The sequence below is a fragment of the Gopherus flavomarginatus genome, chromosome 3 (assembly GCF_025201925.1).
Source record: "Gopherus flavomarginatus isolate rGopFla2 chromosome 3, rGopFla2.mat.asm, whole genome shotgun sequence".
NCBI classification, from domain to species: Eukaryota; Metazoa; Chordata; order Testudines; family Testudinidae; genus Gopherus; species Gopherus flavomarginatus.
Genome location: NC_066619.1, coordinates 168,712,996 through 168,738,895, shown reverse-complemented (window position 1 = coordinate 168,738,895; position 25,900 = coordinate 168,712,996). Strand labels below are relative to the sequence as shown.

General features: G+C 39.5%; 1 protein-coding gene across 9 annotated transcripts in view; it reads left to right on the top strand.

Moving 5' to 3' along the window:
- STPG2 (sperm tail PG-rich repeat containing 2) overlaps positions 1-25,900 on the top strand; it is a 446,863-nt gene that overhangs the window by 82,272 nt on the left and 338,691 nt on the right. For 8 of the 9 annotated variants that reach the window (XM_050944043.1, XM_050944044.1, XM_050944041.1 and 5 more), the window contains 3 exons: positions 15,831-15,941; positions 21,636-21,795; positions 23,790-23,953. In XM_050944043.1, the coding sequence (XP_050800000.1) occupies positions 15,831-15,941; positions 21,636-21,795; positions 23,790-23,953 (435 nt within the window). The remainder of the gene's footprint in view (positions 1-15,830; positions 15,942-21,635; positions 21,796-23,789; positions 23,954-25,900) is intronic. The other variant, XM_050944049.1, reaches the window with a different exon arrangement.

The window sequence follows — 25,900 nt, the reverse complement described above, 5'->3', positions numbered from 1 at the left end:
CATAGGGCCTCAGGGACATGGTTCCAGCTACTTCCCAGAGCGGAGTGGGGCTGGGGTCGGGGCCGGCAGCCTGCCCTGGTCCTGGTGTGCACCACTGCCACCCTGGAGCCTGAAGCCCTCCTGCACCCTGCCCCCCAACTCCCTGCCCTGAGCCCCCTACTGTACCCCACACCCTTTCTGCACCCCAATCCCTTGCCCTGAGCCCCCTGCCTGCACCTCAACCCCCTGCCCTGAGCTCCCTACTGCACCCCACACCCCACATCCCTTCTGCACCCCAATCCCCTGCCTGCATCCCAACCCCCTGCTGCACCCCAGGTCCCTGCCCTGAGCCCCCTGCCTGCACCTCAACGTGTTGCACTCCAACCCCATGCCCTGAGCCCCCTGCTGCATCCCATGTCCCTTTTGCACCCCAATTCCCTGCCCTGAGCCCCTTACCTGAACCTCACCCCCTGTTGCACCCCAGCCCCCTCCCCTGAGCCCCCTGCCTGAATCTCAACCCCCTACTTCACCCCAACTCCGTGCCCTGAGCCCCCTGATGCACCCCACACCCCAACCCACTCCCCTGAGCCCCCTGCCTGAATCTCAACCCCCTACTTCACCCCAATTCCGTGCCCTGAGCCCCCTGAAGCACCCCACACCCCAGCCCCCTGCCCTGAGCCCCCTGCCTGAATCTCAACCCCCTACTTCACCCCAACTCCCTGCCCTGAGCCCCCTGATGCACCCCACACCACAACCCCCTGCCCTGAGCCCCCTGCTGCATCCCACACCTTCTGCACCCCGAGCCCCCTGGCTGCACTCCAACCTCCTGCTGCACGTCAACTCCCTGCCCTGTAAGGGATATGGGGTAAAATCAGTATTTGGTCCTGCTAGTGAAGGCAGGAGGCTGGACTCGATGACCTTTAAAGGTCCCTTCCAGTTCTATGAGGTATATCTGTTGTGAGAGACCCAGGCCAGTGGGGTGCAGGAGTCTGGTAGAGGGCAAATATACTGGTCACTGGGTGAGTAGTTTTCTATTCCCTGAGTGACCAGAGCAGGGTCTGCTCTAGAGTAATCAGGAACTTGCTAGAACCAATTCAAGCAGACAGGCTGATTAGAACACCTGCAGCCAATCATGGCAGGCTAATCAGGGCACCTGGGTTTTAAAAGGAGCTCTCTCCAGTCAGATGGGGAGGAGCCAGAGGAGAGGAAGTGTGTGTGAGGAGCTGGGAGCAAGAGGCGCAAGGAGCTGAGAGTGAGAGGGTGTGCTGCTGGAGGACTAAGGAGTACAAGCGTTATCAGACACCAGGAGGAAGGTCCTGTGGTGAGGATAAAGAAGGTGTTTGGAGGAGGCCTTGGGGAAGTAGCCCAGGGAGTTGTAGCTGTCATGCAGCTGTTACAAGAGATGCTATAGACAGCTGCAAATCCATAGGGCCCTGGGCTGAAACCCGGAGTAGAGGGGGGGCCTGGGTTCCCCCTAAATCTCTCAACTCCTGATCAGACTGTCATAAACAGATAGTTAAGGGTTAACAAACAGGAAACCAAACACATGACCAGGGGACCAGTCAGGAGACAAGATACTTTCAAATCTCGGTGGAGGGAAGCCTTTGTGTTTTTTGAGTTTTGCTTTGTTCTGTCTGGGTTCTAAGAGTGACCACACATACCTACAGGCTCTCTAATCTTCTATTCCAATTTAGTAAGTACAAAAGGTAGAAAGGTCGTTTAGTCTCTTTGATTGTTTTTGCTTTATTTGCAAATGTGTATCTGGCTGGTAGGGGTCTAATGTGTATTTGGCTAAAAGTATTTTAAATTGTATTTCTGCTGGAGGAGGCTTTTTTCTCCAGTTTCTATAAGCTGACAGACCCTGTAATATTCCATCTTGAATTTACAGTGATTTTCTTTATTCTTTTTTTCTTTTATTAAAAGTTTTGCTTTTAAGACCTGTCTGATTTTTCCCCTTGTTGAGGCTCAAGAGAATTGAGTCTGTACTTAACAGGGAAGGAGAAGGGAGGGGGAGAGAAAGGTGGGGGGAACCCACCTGATTTCTCTGTGTTGTGATTCAAGGAGTTTGAATCACGGTGATCTCCCAGTGTACCGAGGGCTGGAAAGATCTGGGAGGAAGAAAGGAGAAGGGGGAATCCCTTTGTTTAGATTCATGGAGCTTGAATCTGTATATCTCTCCAGGAGCCCAGGGAAGGAACACCTGGAGGGGAGGAGGGGGAAGGGAAATGGTTTATTCCCCTTTGGGAAATAACCCCCTCTTGGGCTCCAGGAGCCCAGGGAAAGAACACCTGGAGGGGAGGAGGGGGAAGGGAAATGGTTTATTCCCCTTTGGGAAATAACCCCCTCTTGGGGGTTGTCAGCTGCCACCATTTCATAACCTATTCCCAGATTTGGACCTTAGCATCCAAAATATGGGGGTTAGCATGAAAACCTCCAAGCTTAATTACCAGCTTGGACCTTGTAAAGCTGCCATCACCCAAAAAATTAGAGTATTTTGGGGCACTCTGGTCCCCCCAAAAACCTTCCCTGGGGACCCCAAGACCCAATTTCCTTGAGTTTCACAACAAAGGGGAATAAACCATTTCCCTTCCCTTCTCCCTTCCAGGTGTTCCCTCCGTGGGTTCCTGGAGAGATACACAGAAGCAAGCTCCGTGAATCTAAACAGAGGGACGCCACCCTCCCTGTTTCCAGTCCTGGAAACACAAGTACTTCCCTCTTCACCCAGAGGGAATGCAAAGTCAGGCTAGTAAATCTAACACACACAGATTTCCCCCTGACTTCTTCCTCCCACCAATTCCCTGGTGAGCTACAGACTCAATTCCCTGGAGTTCCCCACCAAAGAATACTCCAACAGGTCTTAAAAGAAAGCTTTATATAAAAAGGAAGAAAAAATACATAAAAATGGTCTTTCTGTATTAAGGTGACAAATACAGGGTCAATTGCTTAAAAGAATATTGAATAAACAGCCTTCTTCAAAAAAAAATACAATTCAAAGCACTTCAGCAACTACACACATGTAAATACAAAAGAAACCAAACCTATCTTTGTACTTACAACTTTGAAACAGAAGATTAGAAAGCAGGAGATAGAAAAATTCTTCCCATAGCCGAGAGGGACAGACCCAAGACAAGAACAAAGAACTCACACACAAACTTCCTTCCACCCAGATTTGAAAAAGTCTTGTTTCCTGATTGGTCCTCTGGTCAGGTGTTTCAGGTTATTCCTTTCCAGGTAAAAGAACATTAACCCTTAGCTATCTGTTTATGACAGGGGTCCCCAGGGAAAGTTTTGGGGGAGACTAGAGTTTATCAGGCACTCTACTCTAAGTCCTGATAGGTGGCAGCACTACAGGATCTAAGCTGGTAATTAAGCTTAGGGGAATTCATACTAGTACCCGTATTTTGGACGCTAAGTTCAGAATTGGGAATTATACTATGACACAGACACAGGAGGAGTTGATCCAGACTGTGGGGGAGATCACTGAAGTGAGCAAATCTGCCAATAAGCGCAGGACCCACCAAGATAGAGGAGGAACTTTGTCACACTCTCTATATTATTATTATTTATTACAGTTCCTGTTGTTCCTTTATTCTCTTGATTTGGAGCTGAAGTTTTTCCACTTTTACCTGAACTTCTAGTTTCTGCAATCGAATATATACCATTCTTTGTTCATGTTCAAAACACAGGTGTTCTCTTTCAGCAGCTTCTCTTTCCATATCAGCTATTTTTTGCTTTTGTTCAAGTTGCCGCAGTTTTCTCACTGCAAGCTTTTTCACTGAGTCTGCTTCCTTATCACTGACAATTAACAGATTTTTTTTAGTTCCTGCTCTGAGGCTTTTTCTTAAGACAACCGCCTCTGTGAGCACAATTCTTCAAGTCTTTTTCTGTCAAGATCGTTATATGATCATTGAGTCACTCACTGTAACTGATTTTAACCCTTAAACTCTCCAATATCAAACTTAATTGTTGAGAAGCATGTGGTTCTGATGCAAAAAGCCAATTAATTTGTGGTAATGTGTATCCTACTACGACTATGCCATTGTGACCAGGATCCCAGTGGGGAGCCAGCCGAGGTCACTCAATTAGGGTGATCTGCAAAGAATGGGGCAGACAAACCCCAAAGCTGGTGAATAGTTCTATACTTAGATTTACCAAGCCAGCACTAAACAGTTTCTGTTATACCTTACTGGTTATTCAGAAGTCCAAACAACACAGTTCCCTTGTAGTAACCCAACCTCAGGCCTCCGTCCAGGTACCCAAGTCAAAATACGATGAAGATATCTGAAAATCTTATTTCATCATACAAAAAAAAGGTTCTACCAATCCCAAATGATCAGACACATTACCTCCCAGGTTATTGAATATTCCAGATCTTACCCAAATACATGTATACAGCCAGTTCTTATTATCCAAACTAAAATTTATTAAAAAACAGAGAGAGAGAGTCTGGTTAAACGATCAGTATACATACAGACAAAAGTTCAATTCTTTAGGTTCAGATTCATAGCGGAGAAGGTGAGTTTTGTAGTTGCAAAGAGTTCTTTCCGCAGTAGTCCATACGTTATAGTCCAATGTTTACATTTCAGGTTGGTCCTGTCAGAACTGGGATCTCAGTCCTTGTGGCTTAGGCTTCTCCTACATGAAATCTCAAGCAGATCTGAGATAAAAAAGTATCAGGTCCCAAGGATCTTTTATATAATTTCAGATCTTCTTTCAGAAGTTGGAATTCCTCAGGGGACACTAGTCTCTTTTATTTCCTAAACATCTTGGTTAATTATTCACACAGATTCACATAAGGCAATTTATCCATCAGGCAGTCTACCACCAGTACTTAGCTATACAAATTAACATAAGACAACGCCTTCACCATTCACCGATGATTTGCGATACATTTCAAAGAGAGATGAATACAGAGATATCCCATGTTTACACTTCATTTAAATGCTAGGATGTTGTTTTAATCTTTGAATGATCAGAATACAGCATAGACAGGGACTGTTGATTACATTGTTGACCACTACCCTTGCATATGTAAATATACAAAAACATAAATGTTATCTCCTCACAAGTCTTTAAGGGTTGAATTTGAGTCATTTATTTTGCAGGATGTTTAACCCTTTCTGGTCATGCGACACAGTTATATTATAGACTGACTTCTTACATTCATGGTTGATATATTGTACCATGTTTAAGAATAATACATGATTAGAAATAAGCACTAGTTTGAGTAACAAGTCTTGATTCAGTGAAATCCGTCATTTTGGTCTTATTTTCAGATCATTTTCAAGTTTTTAAAGAAACCAACTATGAAATCAATGAGACTATGAAAGACCTTGTTGAGTTGTTTTTAATAGATAAAATTTATTTATTTAGTCTCAGATGATGGGCCAGATCCTTAGCCTGGCTCCATCTGGTTAGTGCTGCATTAGCAGAAAAAAAAGCAACTTGAAAGTAGTCTTAAAGAGCCACATGAGAATTTCAGTTGGTGTAGGTGGCTCTTCTCAATCCACATAGGGTTCACATTGGAGTAGGAAGAATGTGTTAGGATGGAGTGCCTGGCACTGCACATCATCCTTGAGCTCTACGATGGATCTTGTGACCTAAGTGTGGTTCTGAACCTCTCCCTACATAACTGCGAAGTGAATTTTTCCTTGTATTTGGAGACATTCATTTTAATTAAGGAAATAACTGCATGCAAGCATGTCTTCACATTCCCATCTTCTGGCCCCATGACTCTTCTCTCTTTCATCGCTGGGCACATGCATCTTAGGTAAGAATTAAATATCACTGTTTAAGAGATAAATACAACTTTTAGATAATGTTTTCACCTCTCTACTGTTGAGTATTATCTGCAATCCATCACTCTACACTTTTGTTCAGGCACAGCCCCAAAAGTGTTTTCAAAGACTTGTCGTGCTGGTGGCTTCCCTTCATCTGAAAGAAACTTTTTACTGCTTTGATGGCCTTTTAATCAAAGCGTTCTTTTACCATCAAGCTGTATGATTAACAGAGACTTGCTTGTCTTAAATGAGGACAAATGCATTAGCAACTTTCAGAAGAGTGCTCTTACTCCTACACAAAACTTGTTGCATCTGAGGGTGTGTTTACACTGCAATGTATAATCAGCACAACTGAGTCTTAGAGCTTGGTTCAATTAACTGAGACCCATGGGACCCAGGCCACGGGGCTAAAAATAGCAGCGTAGAGATTTGGACTTGAGCTGGGTCCCAGGCTCTCAGACCATGTAAGGCCTGAACTTCTACATTTATATTTTTAGCCTCATACTCTGAGCCCTGTGAGCCTGAGTCCCTTGACCCAGGTTCTGAGAGACAGTGCTATGGGTCTTTTATTATAGTGTAGATATACCTTGAGAGCTCTCTTTCAGGCCAAAAATGACTTGAATCTCTCTCTTATGTGCACCCCTTCCACCTCCCTCCCCCCCCCAATTCTTAAAAGGACAGATTCTCCCAGTTCAGACACCTTATTTTGGATTTATAGGACTCCTAGGCTGTCTATTTGACTGGGCCTTCGCCTTCTAAGCTTGATGGTATCATGTTTAGATACAGTTGACTGGTCTCTAATGCCATATATAAACTTCCTGCAATCCTTTCTACTGTCCTAGCAGGACCATCACTTACAGTTAATGTTCTGGTTTGTGACCTTGCCCAGATTCATACTACTGTTTTTTTCCTGTTGGGTTCATAAAACCAATTATTTCTCAGGCAGTCCTCTTAATGGTTTCCTGTGACCTGAATTTTTACTGATAATCTTTCAGGTTGGAAAGCCAGATGGTGAACAGATACTCTCAAGGGAAATGGACTTTGCATGAGTCTATCCTCATTTTCCGTCTCTTGGAGCTCAAGGGTAATTGGCCCGGCAGTTAGTTAATTCCTTCCTCTCATCTCTACCAATTCCATTTTGTTGGGATGTAACATTAGCAACACAGTTGCTTATAGAAATAACCATGGGGGACAAAAAGCTTGTAATTCTTTTCTATTCAGAGACCTGTGGCTTTATTTTCTCTGCAAGATATTTCAGGAGCAACAAGAACATTCAGGCAGACTAGCTTAGCCATCAAACTAATCACTCACTTTTATTACAATAATAGTGCATACCTACTGCACAGGATTATTGTGAGAATTAGTTATGTTTGTACAGAGCTTTGAAGATGAATATCTATATATAGTTAAAGCTATTGATATTATTTATTAATAATACATTTATCTATAATTTTCTTAACCCCACTATTATTGAATGAGGACAAACATGTGCTAATATAAATATCTGTTAGCAGATTTGTTGTTTTGCTGAGTAATTTTGAAAATCAGTCCAATATGGCTTCTTGACCTCTTTCCACCGAACTCTTCAAATGGTGGTGAGACATTTTAAGATGCATGTTTATTTACACGCTTTGGCTTTGTATTCATTTTCTCACTGATGTGAATGTGGGATTTGGGCATTGACCCATACGGATATATAAGAATTTGTACTGAGCGTATGCTGGTGCCAAACTATGAACATGTTTAGTTTTCTGGGATTTTTGAGCTTTGTAGAATACAGCATCTGTATGATTTTAAAATATTTCAATTAATAAAAATTAAATTTTGGGAGTGGAAAAGTAAGCTTATTTCTAATGTTGTGGCAGGGTCATACACTTCTGTGTTGTATCTAGATTCCCAAGAGGTCTCTGCTTGATGGAAAAAAAATGGAAGTTTCTCAAGTTCTGTTATGATGTCAAGGGGGGCAGCAAGGGAAGAAACAGTGCTGGGAGGTTGTTATTAGTCATAATCCTACATTATGTGAATACACAGATCGCTTAGGTAAGTATCAAATATTTATCCGAGGAAAGAATTTTCATTCGGTAAAGTTTCATAGAATGAGTTTTATTTCAATACTAATGCCTTTTCACACTGAATATTTATAATTTTAGAATGAAACTGACTGACTAATTTGGCTATCATTTTTGTACAGACTGCAGCACTTTAGCATTATAAAATAAATTCAGAAGTTGCATTAGTAGTATAATTATAACGTGTATTGATTCAACGTGCTGGAGATGAAATTCATTGGACTGAAGTAATACTTATGTGGGTATAATATACGTATATATTTTTTCTCTAGAGATTATTGAGCTCATAATATAATATTTTACTCATAGTAGCTTTTGATATGTGTAACTATATTATGATGGTTATTAAGGCATCTCATTAATAAATCAAAACCCCAGTAGACCAAATAAATCCCTCTCAATGAAAATCCTATGGGAGTAGAAAAGTTATTGTGAACACTTTGGGATTGACTTTTGAGTCTGTTCTATCTGCTTTGCACCAGTCTGGCTGAATACTGCTGGAAGCCTGGAGGATCCTCCCTGGCTGCATCTTTAGCTGTACCATATTTGATGGGAGAATCTCTGTGATGGTTTCTCAGAGTGCCCAGGACTGATGGTCACCTTGTTACCTCCTTGCCTCAGCAAAAGAAATACTTTACTTTTGCTTAACTGAATGTCAGCTCCTGGACACCACCAGTCTGTTAGCCACCAAAAAAATTTCCTCAGGGCTCTGCAAGTCTTTACTTTGCCTTGAAGGTAACAGTAGGTATACCCCAGCCCCTGACCCCCTTTGGCAGAGTCCTCCTGAAGTATCCATCCCTTGTTACTGGACGCTCACAGAAATTAACAGGTTTTCTGTCCCCAAGGAAACAGTATACGCACAGCTTGACTGGTACAACTCAGCATCAGGTTCTCTCTAATATCACAGAACTGAGATATAGTTATAGTGAAAACAATCATAAATTTGTTATTAAAGGTAAAGATTTAAGATACTGAATAAGGATAATGGAAATAGAAATGGTTACATATAAAACAAAAAGTATTACATGTTTCTTGTAGTCTAAATGTGACTTTAGCAGGCTATAATCCTAGTCTAAAGTAGTTTCTCACCTCAGGCATTCTCCCAGCCTTAGCAGCCAAAATGGCTGGGATCACGTTTAATGAATGCAAAAAGCACTGTCATTGTTTTGTCCCCAGAGTTAGGCTAACCTCTGTGGTTCTTTTCTTGATCTGCTAGCTACAAGTTGTCTTCATGTACTTGTGTTAACTCCATATGAAAACAGACTTCCATCATGTCGGCTTACAATGCTTAATCTACATAAGGTTTTATTAGACACCTCACATGATCCTTCCTGGATAAATATTATGAAAGTGATGTGCTAGGAATAGTGAGTTTGTCCGGCCTGATTTGAGTTGTGGTTACAGAACAGTGAATCCTTTGCTAGTTGGTACTGAGAAATTGTTAAGGTCACACTCTTTCTTAGCACGGACAGTTTTAATGCCTTTGAAGATTTCAAAGTAACTAGATGAAGCACAGGATTCCTCAGCAATGAAGGAGTCCTTGATGTCTTCCCTTGTTTTTAGAATACAGTAACTCCAGAGCCTGAGTAACATTTATTGCAAGCGTTTCCTATTTTTCTACCATCTAAATCACCTCATTATGAAGGATCAGAGATACTTGTAATGAAGGTTTCTCTTCATCAGCATAACAACAGGGGTCAGAATAGAAGCCTACTTGAGTTTTAAAATCTCCTTTGGCTATTCCATCAGCAGAAATATTTGCATGTTCTGGCTTTAATTCCCTTCAGCTCCAGCAAGGGGAATCCACCTAAGAACAGAGCAAGTCAGAAAAAGAGAAGAATAATAGAAAAAGCAACACAAATGAGGCTTCTGAATTTAAAAGTTTAAATCCTAATTACTCTCCTAGGTATCCTCTGAGTTGGGTGAGTGTCTCACCCATATAGTCCTCTACCTTGACTATGTTGGTCTCTATGGCAATGGTGTCCGCAAGTTCCCCCCACAAGTTTGGGACAAGTTATCCCACAATACACAGGGCGTATGTGTGTGATGAATTTGGACTATGTCTGCACAATTTATGAATTCTGTGAGAGATTATAAACCTCATGTGTCTTTGTGAGGTTGAAAACTCCATTCTGAATGTGCAGCGTTTTGCCTTCTCTATGGTCTGTTTGCCTCCATGTTAGGTTGAAAATTCCAATGGCTAGTGGCAGAAGAATAACAACAGAATCATAGGATTGGAAGGGACCTCGAGAGATCATCTAATCCAGTCCCCTGCCCTCATGGCAGGACTCAGTATTATCTAGACCAACCCTGACAGGTGTTTGTCTAACCTGTTCTTAAAAATCTCCTATGATGGAGATTCCACAATCTCCTTAGGCAATTTCTTCTAGTGCTTAACCACCATGACAGGAACTTTTTCCTAATGTCCAACCGAAATCACCCTTGCTGCAATTTAAGCCCATTGCTTCTTGTCCTATCCTCAGATGGTTAAGGAGAACAGTTATTTTCCCTCTTCCTTCTAGCAACCTTTTATGTACTTGAAAACTGTTATGTCTCAGTCTTCTCTTCTCTAGACTAAACAAACCCAGTTTTTTCAGTCTTCCCTCATAGGTCATGTTTTTTGGTCTTTAATATTTATTTTGCTCTTCTTTGGGGTTTATCCAATTTGTCCACATCTTTCCTGAAATGTGGCACCCAGAACTGGACACAATACTCCAGCTGAGGCCTAATCAGTGCAGATAGAGTGGAAGAATTACTTCTCGTGTCTTGCTTACAGTGCTCCTGCTAATATATCCCAGAATGATATTTTCTTTTTTTTCAACAGTGTTACACTGTTGACTCCTACTTAGCTTGTGATCCACGATGATCCCCAGATCCCTTTCTGCAGTACTCAGTCTTAGGCAGTCATGTCCCATTTTGTATGTGTGCAACTGATTGTTCCTTCTTAAGTGGAGTACTTTGCATTTGTCCGTATTGAATTTCATCCTATTTACTTCAGACCATTTCTCCAGTTTGTCCAGATCATTTTGAATTTTAATCCTATCCTCCAAAGAACTTGCAGCCTCTCCCAGCTTGGTATCGTCTGCAGACTTTATAAGTGTACTCTCTGTGCTATTGTTTAAATAATTGATGAAGATATTGAACAGAACAGAACTCAGAACTAATCCCTGTGGGACCCCACTCGTTATGCCCTTCCAACATGATTGTAAACCATTGATAACTATTCTCTGGGAATGATTTTCCAACCAGTTATGCACCCACCTTATAGTAGGTCCGTCTAAGTTGTATTTCCCTAGTTTGTTTATGAGAAGGTCATGTGAGATAGTATCAAAAGTCTTACTTAAAGTTAAGATATACCACTTCCACCGCTTCCCTCTCATTTGCACAGCTTGTTACCCTGTTAAACTGACTGGTTTGTAATTCCCTGGGTTGTTCTTATTTCCCTTTTTATAAATGGGTACTATATTTATCCTTTTCCAATCCTCTGGAATAGTGGATAGTTGACTCTTAACTACCCAGTCATTGGACATTTCTTTATTCTAGGCAAAAGACTGGTCCCTCCCCAGAAGAACTGTTTTAATGGGAGGAAGTTGCCGTGGCAAAAAAGTCACTTGGTGGGTGCTGATGTGGGGAAACTGGAAAGAGTGTCACCTGACATAGCGTACTGAAGGTTTTAAAAGGTGGAGTCTGGTCTGTTGGGTGGCCATTTTCTCCAGCCCAGGAGGGAGAGGTCATCCTGCATGAAGTACTTTTGGGGCTCCAGCCCCCTTTCCTGTAGCCAGTTGGTCCCATGGACTCAGACTCCAGCTTAAAAAAATCTTGGAGTGGTGAGGAACCTGAGGCAGGACCATGTGTTTAGTGTTTGTTTTGTGTGATCTGTACTCATCTGTGCTTTATATGAATATATATATAAAAGAGCATAAAGATGTTAGACTGGGAAAAGTGTGTGTATGTTGGTTGCTTCAAAACTAATGCATGCCTCTGTGAGAGTTAAACTGTAAGCAAGAAGCTTCACATCTTTAGGTGGAGTTCTGGGAAAGGGGTGCATTCAAGTACTGGTGAGTCTAAAGGGTCAATGCCGTGCAGAGGGGCCAGGCAGCTTAACAGTGGTGCCAGATGGCAGATCTGTGTCTGGAGAGTGTGCTTACAGACCCTGAGCTTGAGACAGTAGTTAAACTCTATGCAGGTTCCAGGAGCTTGAAACACCTTGAGGATCCAGAGCACAAAATCTTAGATTCCCCTCTCAGAGCAGTCCTGATGGGTGTCCAGGAAGGGGTGCTTGCTTGGATCTGTGACAACATGTACGTCATTTAATTCAAGGTCTTGTGTGTTGCATCATTCTTCTACTCAAATGATGGCATCAGTAGAACAACAGAATTATAGTGATGAGGAGGGGTTCATCCACCAGAAAGCTTCCTTTGGTCCTCCACATTCTTCTTCATATGACAAAACTATCTTATACACGGTGCCTGCAACAATAGATGATTTTAAAACCTTTCCAGAATTATTGAGGCATGTAGCAGAAACATTGGAAGTCCCACTAGAAATCGTACAGGAAAAGTCATACAAATTATTTGATATTTTACAACTAGCATCTCAAAATATAATTTCCCTCCCTGTAAATGAAGGAAACTTAGGCAAAAAATCTTTGGGCTACCACTGCCTCAGTTTGAATGACTTCAGAATGTGCTGGTCACAGATATCAAGTACTGTCCAAAGGTTATGAGTATCTTTATACTCATCCTCTAACTTCATGGGTCATTAGTGCTGCAAATGGAAAGTCAAAAAGTTGGGAAGTCAACTACCAAAAAAAAAAAAAGAACCAAAGAGTCTAGACACTTTTTTGGAAAAAAAAGTTTATCCATCAGCTTACTTATAGGTTAGGATATCTATCAACTTGTACTATCTAAATATTATTTACGATGGGACTGACTGTCTGACTTTAGGGATAAGTTATCTATGAGTTCAGAACACTTTTGTGTGGTTGGTTTTGAGGATGTGGATTCCTTTCAGAAGTATTTATTCCTTTGCTTTCATTCTCTTCCATGCCCCATCCTATAATATGATACAATGTCACTTGCCCATGTGATGTCAACATGAATGACAACATATAACTATAAGGACTGGTAAGCTTTCCTCATCTGTTTTAACCATTAGAAGGGTTAGAGCTTCTTCAGAAGTGAAAGGTGGAAGAAGGCATTTTGTCACTGACCTAACCATTTAAACTAAGGACCTGAAGACTTCACACCACATTGATGAGCAGTGGGTATTCAGTGGATTGAGAGAATGATGTCTCAGCTATTTCTTGAAAACTTTTCTGACCAGCATTGTTTCAGTCTTGCCCAGGTTGAGTTTAAGCCAGTTGTCCTTCACCTAGGAGATAAATGCAAAATTAAGACACTGTGACATCTCGTATTGGTTTCAGCTGTGGAAAAGAAGATATATAAGTCGGTATAATGAAAGTATTATTGACAGCATGATGAACTGCAGGACACACTAGATGCTGCAATTCTGCCATGAACCTGATGATCAGTGTTCCCTCTAATTTTTTGTACCCAGGTGTAGAATGAATTTTTTTATGTGCACCAATATGGAGGTGATGTGTGACACACAACCTTCATATCTGTGCACATAACAAAATTCATGTGGTGGGGGTGGGGCTGAGGGGTTCAGAGTGTGGGAGGGGACTCAGGGCTGGGGTAGAGAGTTGGGGTGCAGGGGTGTGAGGACTCTGGATGGGGGTGCAGGCTGGGGGTGAGGCCATGGATGAGTTTCAATTATGCCCGCCACTGAAACTGGCCAGACTTATTAACTCCAGTGTATATGCGTCACTAATACTACTTACAGTAGATAAAGTGTGTGTATTTAGGTCTTCTGGAAACTGGCACAAGCTACAAGAAACTTAACTGAATATTTACATATACATGAGTTTGCTGTTTGTTTTAAAAGTGTCCTGTCTTGTTACACCTCTGTATATGTTTCTTACACATTCATCCCAGAAATGGAAAATATTCTGATGAAACCTGTATAAAATATTAAGTACTCCATTTCAAGACAAATGATTCTGCGAGACAGATCATATTGTAATAATATCACTTCAGTGACTGGGTAAAAGTAAGAGAATGGTAACTAAAATCTGTCAAGCTTTTTAAATAATAATTCTAGATTTTTTTTTTAGCAAACTACTCAGAACAAAATAAATTCCTGCCTACTGCAATGAATGTTGTACTTACTACATATTTATTTTTATTTTAAAAAATAAATTAAATTAAATTCATTTTTGTAGCATAAACAAACTTTGCTAGCCAGATATTAGGGAAAATTCATAATACAGAAATATGTCATTGTTTATTAAAATATAGAAAAATGTGTTTCATTTATCACAATACTCAGTTGTATGTACAAACATCACTTTATCCATTTGTAGTATTTTACAATAGCATCCTGTCATGAGATTTCTTTTTAGCTGCTGAAAGTTCTGTCTTTCTACCCAATCCTGTACCACTTAGTCAGGCAAAATATGCAATGATTTAAATTGATGCTTTCCTGAGTAAGTTTGAATCACATCTAGGTATTAGATACAACTGCATAGTTTGGGGGCTCATTGTCCAATTTACCCTCCTTCAAACATCTATGAAATTACAAAAAAATAAGTAATAGTTCTCTGGTGCTACTATAATTGCATAAGATAATTTTCTCATGGCAGAGGTTGGCTGCATATTTGTGCTTATGTTCCCATAGAGAGTTATCTTTTGTTAGGGAGGGGAGTGCTGCCTTTTCCTTTTTGCACTGTTGTAACACAGAATCAGCATGATGTGCTGGCTATCTCCTCAGCAGTAGTGTTGCTGCAGCTGCTGCTTGGGAATATTCTCTGTAAATGCAGTACATTTTTCTGATTTTTTTTTTAAAAGATAAATATAGCAAAAATTCCCGTGGCACCTTATAGACGAGTAGATGTATTGGAGCATGAGCTTTTGTGGGTGAATACTCACTTTGTCGGATTTTTCCTGAACCTTTATAAGTTTACATTAAAAGCAATTCTCTTTTCCCCAGCATCTGGTTAGAGCAACTGGTGCAACATTTTTCTAATAAAGTGTTTATTGGCACTGTTTAATTTTCTGCTTTGAATCATTTATAATCCAAAGCACAATATCCTTTTCATTACTGTAATTGATCAATTTCAGAGTTATTTTTCTATCTTCTTTAGCCATGTAATATTTTTGTACCATGTTTAGTTGATTTAAAGCTTCTTACATTTAATTAGTTCTTGTTTGTCCCTATAGAGCGGTCCTGCTTCCTTTTATTAGAAATTCAGAATGTATTGTGACTCTTGAGTTAACTGAAATTTATGTTGTAATTATGTAAATGAGTATTGCAGATGCAAAATCTTTTCTATATTGTAAAATGGAAGATGCACATAGAGCTAGACAATGAATCATTAGTAATTGGTCACTAAAAGGACTACCTACATCTAGCGTACACTCTTTAAGTACATGCAGTCTTGTGCAAAAAGAGCAATATTTTCTTTTCTTTAACAGATTATTTTAAGTGTCAAATAGTTAAATTAAATAATTAAATGGGGAAAAAAAACTTTACAAAGAAAACTTTGATTCATAAATATACCAGAAAAATCCCTCTAAATGGAAAAAGAATAAAATCACAAAATATTAAATATTTTATATTTTCTAAATTATTTAAATATGCTGTGTACTGCTTGTGGATGAAGTACTGAACTCTGTCAGTAGAGGGCAGCAACGTTGCAGGGGATCTTTTTTTTGAGATCTTGGAAACTGTGGCAAGATTTTTGCTTGTTTTCTTTATTAGCTGTTTAACAGTTGCTTTAGGTTTGTCTTTTAATTAAGTGTTCATAATTTCATAGTGAGTGGTCACTTTTAACTCAGTGAGTTCTGTTCAGATATTTAACTAGTTGTCTCCTGGCCTGAAGTGTACTTGTGGGCACTTCTCTAATGGGTGTTAAGTGTTTCTTTTTTGTGTTCTTCAGGGTGTTCCAGGACCTGGACAATATGAAATAAAAAGTCAGTTTCAGAAGGTGGAGAATATAACACAGAATGGAAATGAAGTTCCACGTGCTCCTTTTCTTTCACAGTCCAAAGTAAGTGGCAGTAGTGTATTTTTCTTTCTGTACTTTGTTGGTCATAGTTGCCTGAAAAAATAATTAGCTGCATAATCCGCAAGAGATTATAATTGTACAGTGAGCCATGATTAGTAAATGATTTTTTCTTTCTCTGTGTTGTATTTTGATCTGTGTGCGTGTGTATATGTATGTATAGAAAGATATGTAGAATTGTATGTGTGTGAGTATACATATCTGTGCTATAGACAGATATGTATATATATTTAGGGATGTGTATGAATGTATAATGTATGCATATATATAAAAATAAACACATGTATACATGAACCCACTTCATTTTGTACACATTTCCAAATAAAATATGGATGAGGCTCCATCTGCACTTTCACAGACAGTAAATACCTTTCAAATTACACCCGTTAATCAGATTTGTCCTATGTGAATATAACACTGGGATGTGGTGAATGAAAATTTCTTGTGGCTGTGTAAAATCAGTGCACATGTACAAACATTGTTTTAAAAATTCTTCTAACTGCCAAATTCAAATGTGTTTTCACAGAACTATTGAAAGGTACATGTATCATCTGATATATTTGTGCCAAATCTGAAGTTTCCATCCCTTTCTTTGAGATGTTAAAAATAGTTGCAGATTTATTTTTATAATGGTAAATATTTTCAATCTCTTCATTCTCTAAAATAACTGAAGAATTCTTGCTTAGACTTTCCACAATATTTATTTTTTGAGGAGAAACTAAACCTGGACATTTTCAGTACCAGAAATGGAACTTCGAAAAAGTTTTTAAAAACTGGAAAAGGCCTTGTAGAGTAGAAATCCTAAGGCAGCCACAGGCTATGAGCACCACCTGCAATACAAAATAACAAACAGCCAATTTATGAAACAAGGATCTGATGCCATCTCAGTGTTCTAACAACTATACAGACTATGTGATGTTTGTTTCCATACTTTATGATATCATCAAAATCCCTTGATGGAGTTACAATAATCCTTCTATTCACAGCTGCCTCTTTAATCTATGTATAAAGAATATATGTGGAATAATTTAATATAACCGTAATCCCCCTGCTAATTAAGAATTCGCAGCTACTAGCGTGTCAGGGGCTATATTTCATGACTATGTGGTCATCTACAAAATTTCAGATCTTTGGAATATGACTCTTTAAATTTAAGGAAAAACTCAGAGCTAATACAAAACGTACAGTATGCATAAGACCTCTGCTGAATAACTGACTGAGTTAGCTCTTAAATCACAATCTACCACCCATCCCACAAACCCTCAGCTGTCAATTGCTGAGGAAAAGAGAGATTATTACACTGCACTGAGAATAAATGAGGTAGCTATGAATTATGACACTCTGTTTTCATTGAGAGGTTCTGGTGACATCATAAATTGTAAGAGTGAAACTTTGATATGGAGTTACACTTTGAATTTGCAGACTATATCTTCTGATGATTTTTTATCATATTTAATGTATGGTCATGTTTTTTCTTCAATTTCCTTTCCTTCTCTCTTTTCCTGTCATCCCTTTCATTCACTATCTTCTCCTTCCATTCATATTTATTTACTTTCTTCCTCAAACAACATCTTACGCAAGCCACAGTTGGTCTATTCCATGCATGGGCATACATCTAATTTTTATTTTTACTCACCAAAAATGTTATCAGGTGTCCCAAAAGACAGAGGAATCTAAATAAATTCTCCATCCATTTAGTTTAAACAACTTAATGGAAATTCTCTTAGGAAGGCTGCTAGAGTGACTTAATTCAGCAGGCTGTCAGAGTGGCTTTTCCTTTTCTGAAAATTCATATATATTAAGGATTTTTCTATATAGGGTTTACTATATTTATTGTAATCTGTAAAATATAAAGTTATGCAAATGCATCAAGAATTTACTTAAAAATCATTGCTAAATGAGAGCAAAGATTCAAGGTGTATGTGTCTTCAGAACCTTTATAAGTAGGTATAACTTTATTCAGTTTTCCTGTTTCATTTTTTGTGTTCCATCAAATATATGAACTAGAAAGTACATTTATTAAAATCATGTAGAAAATAATCTTGTATAGTTCTGCATGTTTATTTTTTGAAGATTGTTAAACATTTGCCATTACAAGAGGAACATTTTATAATATTTTGTATATTTTAGAGAGAATTTTTCAGTGGTGTGCTTATACCAAAATTTTCCATCTTGGATGCCTATAAATTTAGGTGCCAAACCATAGGCACCTAAAGAGACTGCCTGATTTTCAGAGGTGTTGAGCACAATTAGCTCCTGAATAATCAGTGGTTTACAATTGTGAAAAGAGCTCTGAAAAGTAGGTCATTTTTTTATTTAGATGACAAAATATGGATTTGGGTGCGTAACTTTAGGAATCCATGGTTGAACATTTGTTGTTCTTCGTGCAGTGTCCCTATGGGTGCTCCACTGTTGGTGTGATAGTGACTTCTGTGCCTGGGAGATCTTCAATAGCAGTGCCTGTTGGGCCGCACATGCGCTTCTCCCTATCTTGTGCCATGAGTGGCATCTATATAGTGCTGTGGTCCAAATGTCTTCACTTCCTTCTCAACCACCTTTGATCTGGGATAGAATCCTGAGCAGAGCCCTTCAACCATCCCATGTCTTTAGTAATAGCAATAATAGTAGTTTTTCCATTATAGTTAATTGTAGATACCAGCTGTTTCCTTTAATTTTCTTCCCCCTAAAAAACAGAAACCCCGTTGCCCTTTTCTCCCTATTATTCTTTATCTTAGAGTACATTTCCTTTTTTCTATGCTCTTCCTGATTGGGAAGCTCTCCCTACTCGAGTTATGCCTGGATCTCCTGGATTTAAGAGATGCCTCTTTTGCCATGAGGCCATCCTCATGACCGATGGTCACTCACGGTGCATATGCTGCCTCAGTGAGGGACATGTCTCTCAGAAGTGTACCCAGTTCCTCAACTTGAAACCTGGTACAGAAAGAACTGTGAACTGAGGCTAAAATTTCTACTCATGGGGAGCTCTGTGCGGCCAGCCTGACTTTGGCCCTGATATCTCTCCTATGTGGCGCTCGCCATTGGCGCAGTCATCAGCCAACCCAACAGGACTCTACTTCCAAAGAGTGAGGAGGAAGAGGAGGAAGAAGAGGAGTACTCCACTGCACGCAGTCCTTCATCATATCAAGAGCAGACACACACAGAGAACCATCCTCTCATCTCCGATACCGAATGGTCAGAACTGAACTAGATCCCTGATATGGACCCCCATGGATGCAAGCCCATATGCCAGTTCTTCCACACTGGCCCTATTGGGAACCAGGGGCTGCATATAGGGCAAACTTTTCCAAATCGCCCATGGAGCTGAAGCAGACACAAAGACGATCTCTGTCTTCTTCAGTCTTTAGATCACCTGTCATTGAACAATAAATCCACCCCAAGATAGAAGGTCATTCCATATTTACCCACCCATCACAAAAAGATTCTTCAAGGACCTTCAGAACCTTTTACCTTCAAATATGTGACCCCCACCCTGGGATACTAGTTCTGTACTGTCTCACAGGCCCTCCAGTTGAGTTCATGGCAACGTGCTCCTACACCCACCTATCCATAAAGACAGCATTTCTCATCACCATCACATCCGCCAGAGAGAGAGGTGCTCTCATGGCACACCCTCTGTTCACAGTCTTTCACAAAGACAAGGTCATGTTATGACCACACCCAAAATTCTTACCCAAGATGCCATCCTTTTTTCACCTAGACTAACCTTTCCACCTTCCTTCTTTCTTCGCAAAGCCACATGGCAACCAACATGAAGCTATGCTGCACACATTGGATGTCAGATGAGCATTAACCTTTCACATTGACAGAACCAAGTATTTCAGACAATTGGCACACTTATTCCTTTCCGTTGTAGAGAGATCAAAGATCATATCCAAATAATGTCTCTCTAAATGGATCTTGGAGTTCCTCTGCCTTTACTACCATTGACACAAACTGCACCCCCCACCTGGAACTTGAACACATTCTGCTTGGTCGCTGTCCACCTTGATTGCTTTTCTGAGCAACATGCCAGTTACTGACATTTGCCAAGCAGCCACCTGGGCATTTACAGACTTTTTTTTTTTAGCCAACACTATGCAATTACCCATGTCACTGCGAGCCCTGGCCTTCCATTTATGGGCACTCATCTACAGTCATCTATAATGGAACACCTGTAGGGACACTGCTTGAAGAAAAAAAGATGTGTGTTCTTATGCGTGCTCCACTACCCACCTTCCTCCTCTTTGCTTTGGAGTTTAAAGATAGACTCTGTGGTAGAGAAGGAACTGAGGGCATTTGGACTGCACAGTGCGATATGGACTGGTGTGAGATGGGGAGGAGCCCATGTGCAGCCCAGTGGGCACTACTACAGAAGATCTCTGATCCCAGGTGCAGGAGGTGCTACTACATGTACAGGGGAGCACCTATAAGGGGACACGTCTCGAAGAACCTCCGTTACTGCATAGGGTAAATAATCTTCTGTTCCTTATGATTTTAATTACAGTAGTTAGAATTGTGGTTAGGATTTTCAAAAACTCGTAAGTGACTTAGGAGCACATTGACTTTCAGTGGGACTTGTGCATCTAAGGGCACTTCATGCTTTTCACTGAACTGTAGCAGTGTCCACCAGTATCATTGCTTCAGGGCAAGTTGGAGTGCTGTAGATTCACATCCTGACTTGTAGCACAGTAATCTGTCATGTGGACAAGTCCTCAGTCACTTAGGCCCTTTTGAAAATTCCTCCTTGCATGTCTAAATTCCTGCACACTGAAGTTTACTTCACACTTCATTTCATGTCAGTTGTGAATTAGCTGATGGGGGGGGGGTTTGGGAGGGAGCATAGAGAAAAATGGGGTAATCCCTTGGCTCAGTCATCAAATTTGATTTAATCTCTCCAAGATAAATCAATTGACCACCACTATTTGTAGATGTTTTGGATGAGAACATAAAAGCAATCCCCTATATCTTCTTTGTGGACAGTTAATATCTCCTCATATAGGATTATGAGACTATTATGATGTACTTGACCAGAAATTTGGCCTCTTCTTCCCCATTATGTTTGTGTTGTGTATTTACTGGCCACTAGTATGGCTGTACTTATGTGCGTGAGTGTATGAAGTAATTCAAATTAGATCGATCTATCTATCTAATCTATCTTCATGTGCGTGTATGAAGTAATTCAAATTTGTTGCATATCTATCTATCTAACTAATTTGAATTACTTCACACACACACACACACTCACTCATATGGCTCTGTGTGTGTGTGTGTATGTATATATGTATTGTACAGACAATGATAATAGAAGTTGTATATGAGGAGTCTGATTTTCCTCGAAGTTGGGCATGTGTTATTACCTGGACCTATAACATTTGTGCATTTGCAGACTGAGTACATATCTGTGCAAACTGTCAGATATATAAGTGACTGTGGCTATACAGAAGCTGAATATTGGTAAACATATAAGTGACATTTGCACTTGTTCCCTTCTTTGAAAATCAGGCCCTATATGTCCAGATAGATTCAAGATATTAGTTACTACATATAAATTATCTTCACTTCATTAAGAAAGAAATGAAACCCTATATGTTGCTATACTGATGTAATCACTTTCTGTCCATATAGTTTCTAAACGTGTTGCAGGTTGTCATTGGCATATTTTTTCCTGTGCTTCTCTAGAGGTTTGTACATGTGAAATCAATCACCCCAGCTCCTGGTACGTATAATGAACCACGCTCAGCTCTTGAATCCTTGAATAAAACATCAGGAATGAAAAAGATCCCATTTGGTCAAACTACAGTTCGGTTCACTCAAGACTCGAGGCTAGAAAAAACACCAGGTTTGCAATTAATCCAAGTACTGTCGGCATTCAGTTTACATGACCCGATATTAGGCAGATTGATATTCAAGGAAGTTAGCAATTAATCTTAAAAAATATTATTAAAATACAGTAGGCATTTGGGCAAAGTACACATATCAAACAGCAGTCTTATTTATACTGAAATCTGGAAGGAGCCCAAAGGGAAATAAATGTAGTCTTCCATTCAAGATTTTGTTAGCTTGGTGTTTCCAGGTAATTTTATACTGTTAGTTCAAAGTGATAAATGTAGGCAATATTATTTTCACCTGTTGGGTTTACTGATCTTATAGAAATCCTAGCTAAAATAAACAGAATATGAATTGCATTTGTGGGGAGTGTTTGGTTTTTTTTGTGCTGTTATTTAATAAGGATTCTCTGTGCAAAGTGTAGACTCTGTAGATTTTTCATAGCAGCAGAATACCCAACATGCACTATCTTAACATGGAGAGTGTGGTTCTGCCTGACGTTATATAGTATATAGTAATTTAACAACTGCCAGTGAGGTTTTTGTTCCTTACTTCCTGCCTGGTAAGGACATAGCCAGGTAAAACTATTTGTCCCGGTGATGCACTCCTCACTGCAAGGCCCTAGAAGAAGAAATGCTTTAATTAGAGTATCACAAAGTCCATCTTCAGGGCAAATGTTATCTACTGATGATAGATGCTTTAGGGGTCTGTCTTTTGTTTATAGCCCTCATCCCCAACACTTTGGTGAATCCTTCTGTGTGCATCCAGATGGGTTTTAGATGATTTTCTTTTTAGAAGGGTGAGAGAGAAAGAAAAAAAAGGGAAAATAACTTAAAGTTCACCATTACGGACATAACACCCTTCAATGTCTCTTAAACCCCTTATTGTGTTGAAAAAGCATCCCTTGAAAATATTACTTTCCAATATATGGTTCCCCTCCCTATTCTCTCCCTCTTCTATCCCTCTGACTGTAGAATATTTTGGGAGGTGAGTGATTTACTACGCTGAATGCGTGACAGTCATATGTGCTGTCTGTTGATACAGGTCACTGTAAATGTTTTTTTGCAAAACTGAGTGCAAATCTGATGAAGTTATGATATATATTAATTTTGGACTCTGTTGGAGATGGAAGTAAAGCCTTATGGAGCATTAGAGTGCATTATCAATAGCATTGTAGTCAGTATGAAGATGGAAAGGAATGCACATTTAATTCCCCTTAACTTATTTCCATGTTTTTAAGGTTTTGGGTGGATGTGGTGTGTTCTGCTGCAGCTTTAACTGTCACTAAACATATTTTTTGTTTTCTAATATCTAATGACATTCCTGTATGTGTCACATTTCCTAGGTGTTTACTGAGGGTACAACCCTCTCCTTTGCAATGTTCTATTTTGAGGACTTAAGTGGTGTATAGGCCTTGTCTATGCCCTTTGCCCATGGATGAGTTTCACCCCATGTTCTGTTCTGCCACCCTTACTCATGTTGAGAAGTCCATTTTTCTTTCAGTAGTCCCACTTATTAAACTGCTGTCCTATTCTTCACTAAATCAACAATACTGCAATACCAGTGCTGCCTGTCCTGGGTAACTGCTGTCATGGCCAGTGAGCTACTTGCAGATTAAGATACTACTCAGTCTGTGTAAGGGTGGTTGAACAGGACTTTAACACTACTAGTATTGAGGTAGTTATTTAGTTATCCAAGGCAAAATAGGAAAGGCTTTAAGAGTAATTACTGTATATATTACTGAAATATAATTAGTCATTTTGCAAATCAAAATCCCTCAGACCACAGGGTCCATACGTTTGTATAACTGGCAGATAACTTCACAGATGTGGGTCAGTAAATGTATGGCATCCCTGTGCTTTTATTGGTTGAGACAATTTCATTACAGTATGAAAACACAACAATTTTTAAATGAATATTAAAAGATAATGTATTTCTAAATGACTATTTATGATAAAAAAATCAAAACTATGATGGTGGCTCATAACTCTACTGTGACCTTTTCAGGTCCAGCTTTCTATAATATTCTCAACTATAGTATTGAAAGAGAGAATTTCAAAAAAGCTTACTTGGAGAGTACAAAGAAAGGAGCATTTGGATCTTCAGCACCTCGACCTTTATATGTTTTTAAGAGGGGAGCTTTCTGTACTCCTGGACCAGCTGATTATCAGGTAACTTGAAGCTATTAACTTTTTTAAATCAGTAAAGAGAGGTTCTTGGGGACTTGGTCTGTCAGTATAAAATGCCTCAGGATTTTGGAAATGTTTGATAAATATTTTTTAGAAATAAAATGTATATTCTTAAGAATGTTATCCCTTCTGGTCTTCTACTCTATGACCAGGACATCTAGTGTGATCTCTTGTATGTTGTAGGCCATTGACACCACCAAGCGCCTGCACGCAAACCCAATGGAACTGAGGCCAAAGTAAATGAGGGACACAGGAGATTAGATTTATTATGTAGCACGGGTAGTGAATAGGAGGTACCAAGGTGCACCAGTGCTTGAGGTCCCTGCAATTAGGGAAATGATTAAATAAGATATACCCAGATGTGCTGTAAGTGACCTGCACCCACACATTGCAGAGGAAGGCGATCCACCCCATGCTCCAAGGTCACTGCCAATTTGACCTAGGGAAAAATTCCTTCCCCTCAGAACCCTGACCCATCCTGACCAGTGTCCCAATTTGCAGTGCAACACACATTGTGAAGAAGAGAACTAAATAATAAACACCCATGTATGTACAGTATAGATCCATATATGCATGTTTCAACTTTTCAATATTTGCCCAGAACTTGGACTCCAACTCTACCAGAATAACTGTGAGCTAGGGGGAAAAAAAACAATAAAAAACAATCAAACAAACTAAAATCATTTCAGACATTTTGACATGCATATCAGAACACCAAGATCCCACTTTGTTTCTAAAAATGCTTTGTGGGTATGTTACTGAAATGCTTAACTTTATCAACTGAGTCAAAATTTTCTCAGTTCAGGATAAGTAGCATAGACATATTTTTATATTCTGCTATATATTCACCATGGTGTGGCAGTTTGCCCTGATGCTGATTAATCTGGATATATAGTCTGTTTAATGCACTTAGAATCAAATTCTGCCCTCACGTATATGCACACAATTGTTAAAATGAGAGAGGACTACTACCAAATTCCCAATTAGAACCAAGCTGGGCACCAGTTAATTAACAAAGCTAAAATAATAAATATTCATAAAGTAGAACAGGAAAGCTTGGTGATATTTTTAAAGGGTGGAGGTGGCATGAAGGATATCATCCCTTCACATAACACAGATTTGCCCAGATAATTTCCGTTTGGGCATGCAATAACACAGACAATCAAATATTGAAATAATTTAACAATTCTATGTTTCTCTCTCACTAGGATTTATTATTTGGAAATATAGCACATATCTAATAGTTGTTAACAATATTCCTACTCAGCATTTGGACAATAGACTTAAATTTTTGTTCTTTCAAAGATGATTCAAATATTAATAAGACTTGAACAAATAGTAATGCAAAATAAGATTTCTGCAAGCAATTGTTTCCACGAGAGTCATATACTGTTTAGGAATACATATGTTCATGCTGTTTTGTGTAAGAGACTTTTGAATAATTGATTACAAACAAGCAATGCACATAGATCAACTGTTAACTTTCCCACAGGTGCTGTAGTCACACAACCTTTATGCAAAAGATTAGATATCTAGATACCATTTTTTACTTTAGGATTTATGTACAGGTAAAACTTGTTTTTATAAATTATCACTGTTATTGTATTACCCTTAATTACTGCAATGATAATCACATGGGGCATCACTGTCATTTAAACTAAAATCTCTTTACCTCACTCTGGCAAGAAAGAAGGCTTTGATAAAATAAATTTACACTTTGTATAGTAGAGTAAAGGGGCCTTAACTTAAATGGGGATCAGTTCCCAGGGTCTTCCAATTTATGACTTATATTACTTCCACATTAAAAGTTATAAAAGTAAATATAGGTGTAGTAAATGTAGGTATTTAGTAAATATAGGTATAGTTTGCTCAGGAAGGATAGACAGGGGAAAAAGGGAGGAGGTGTTGCCTTATATATTAAAAATGTAC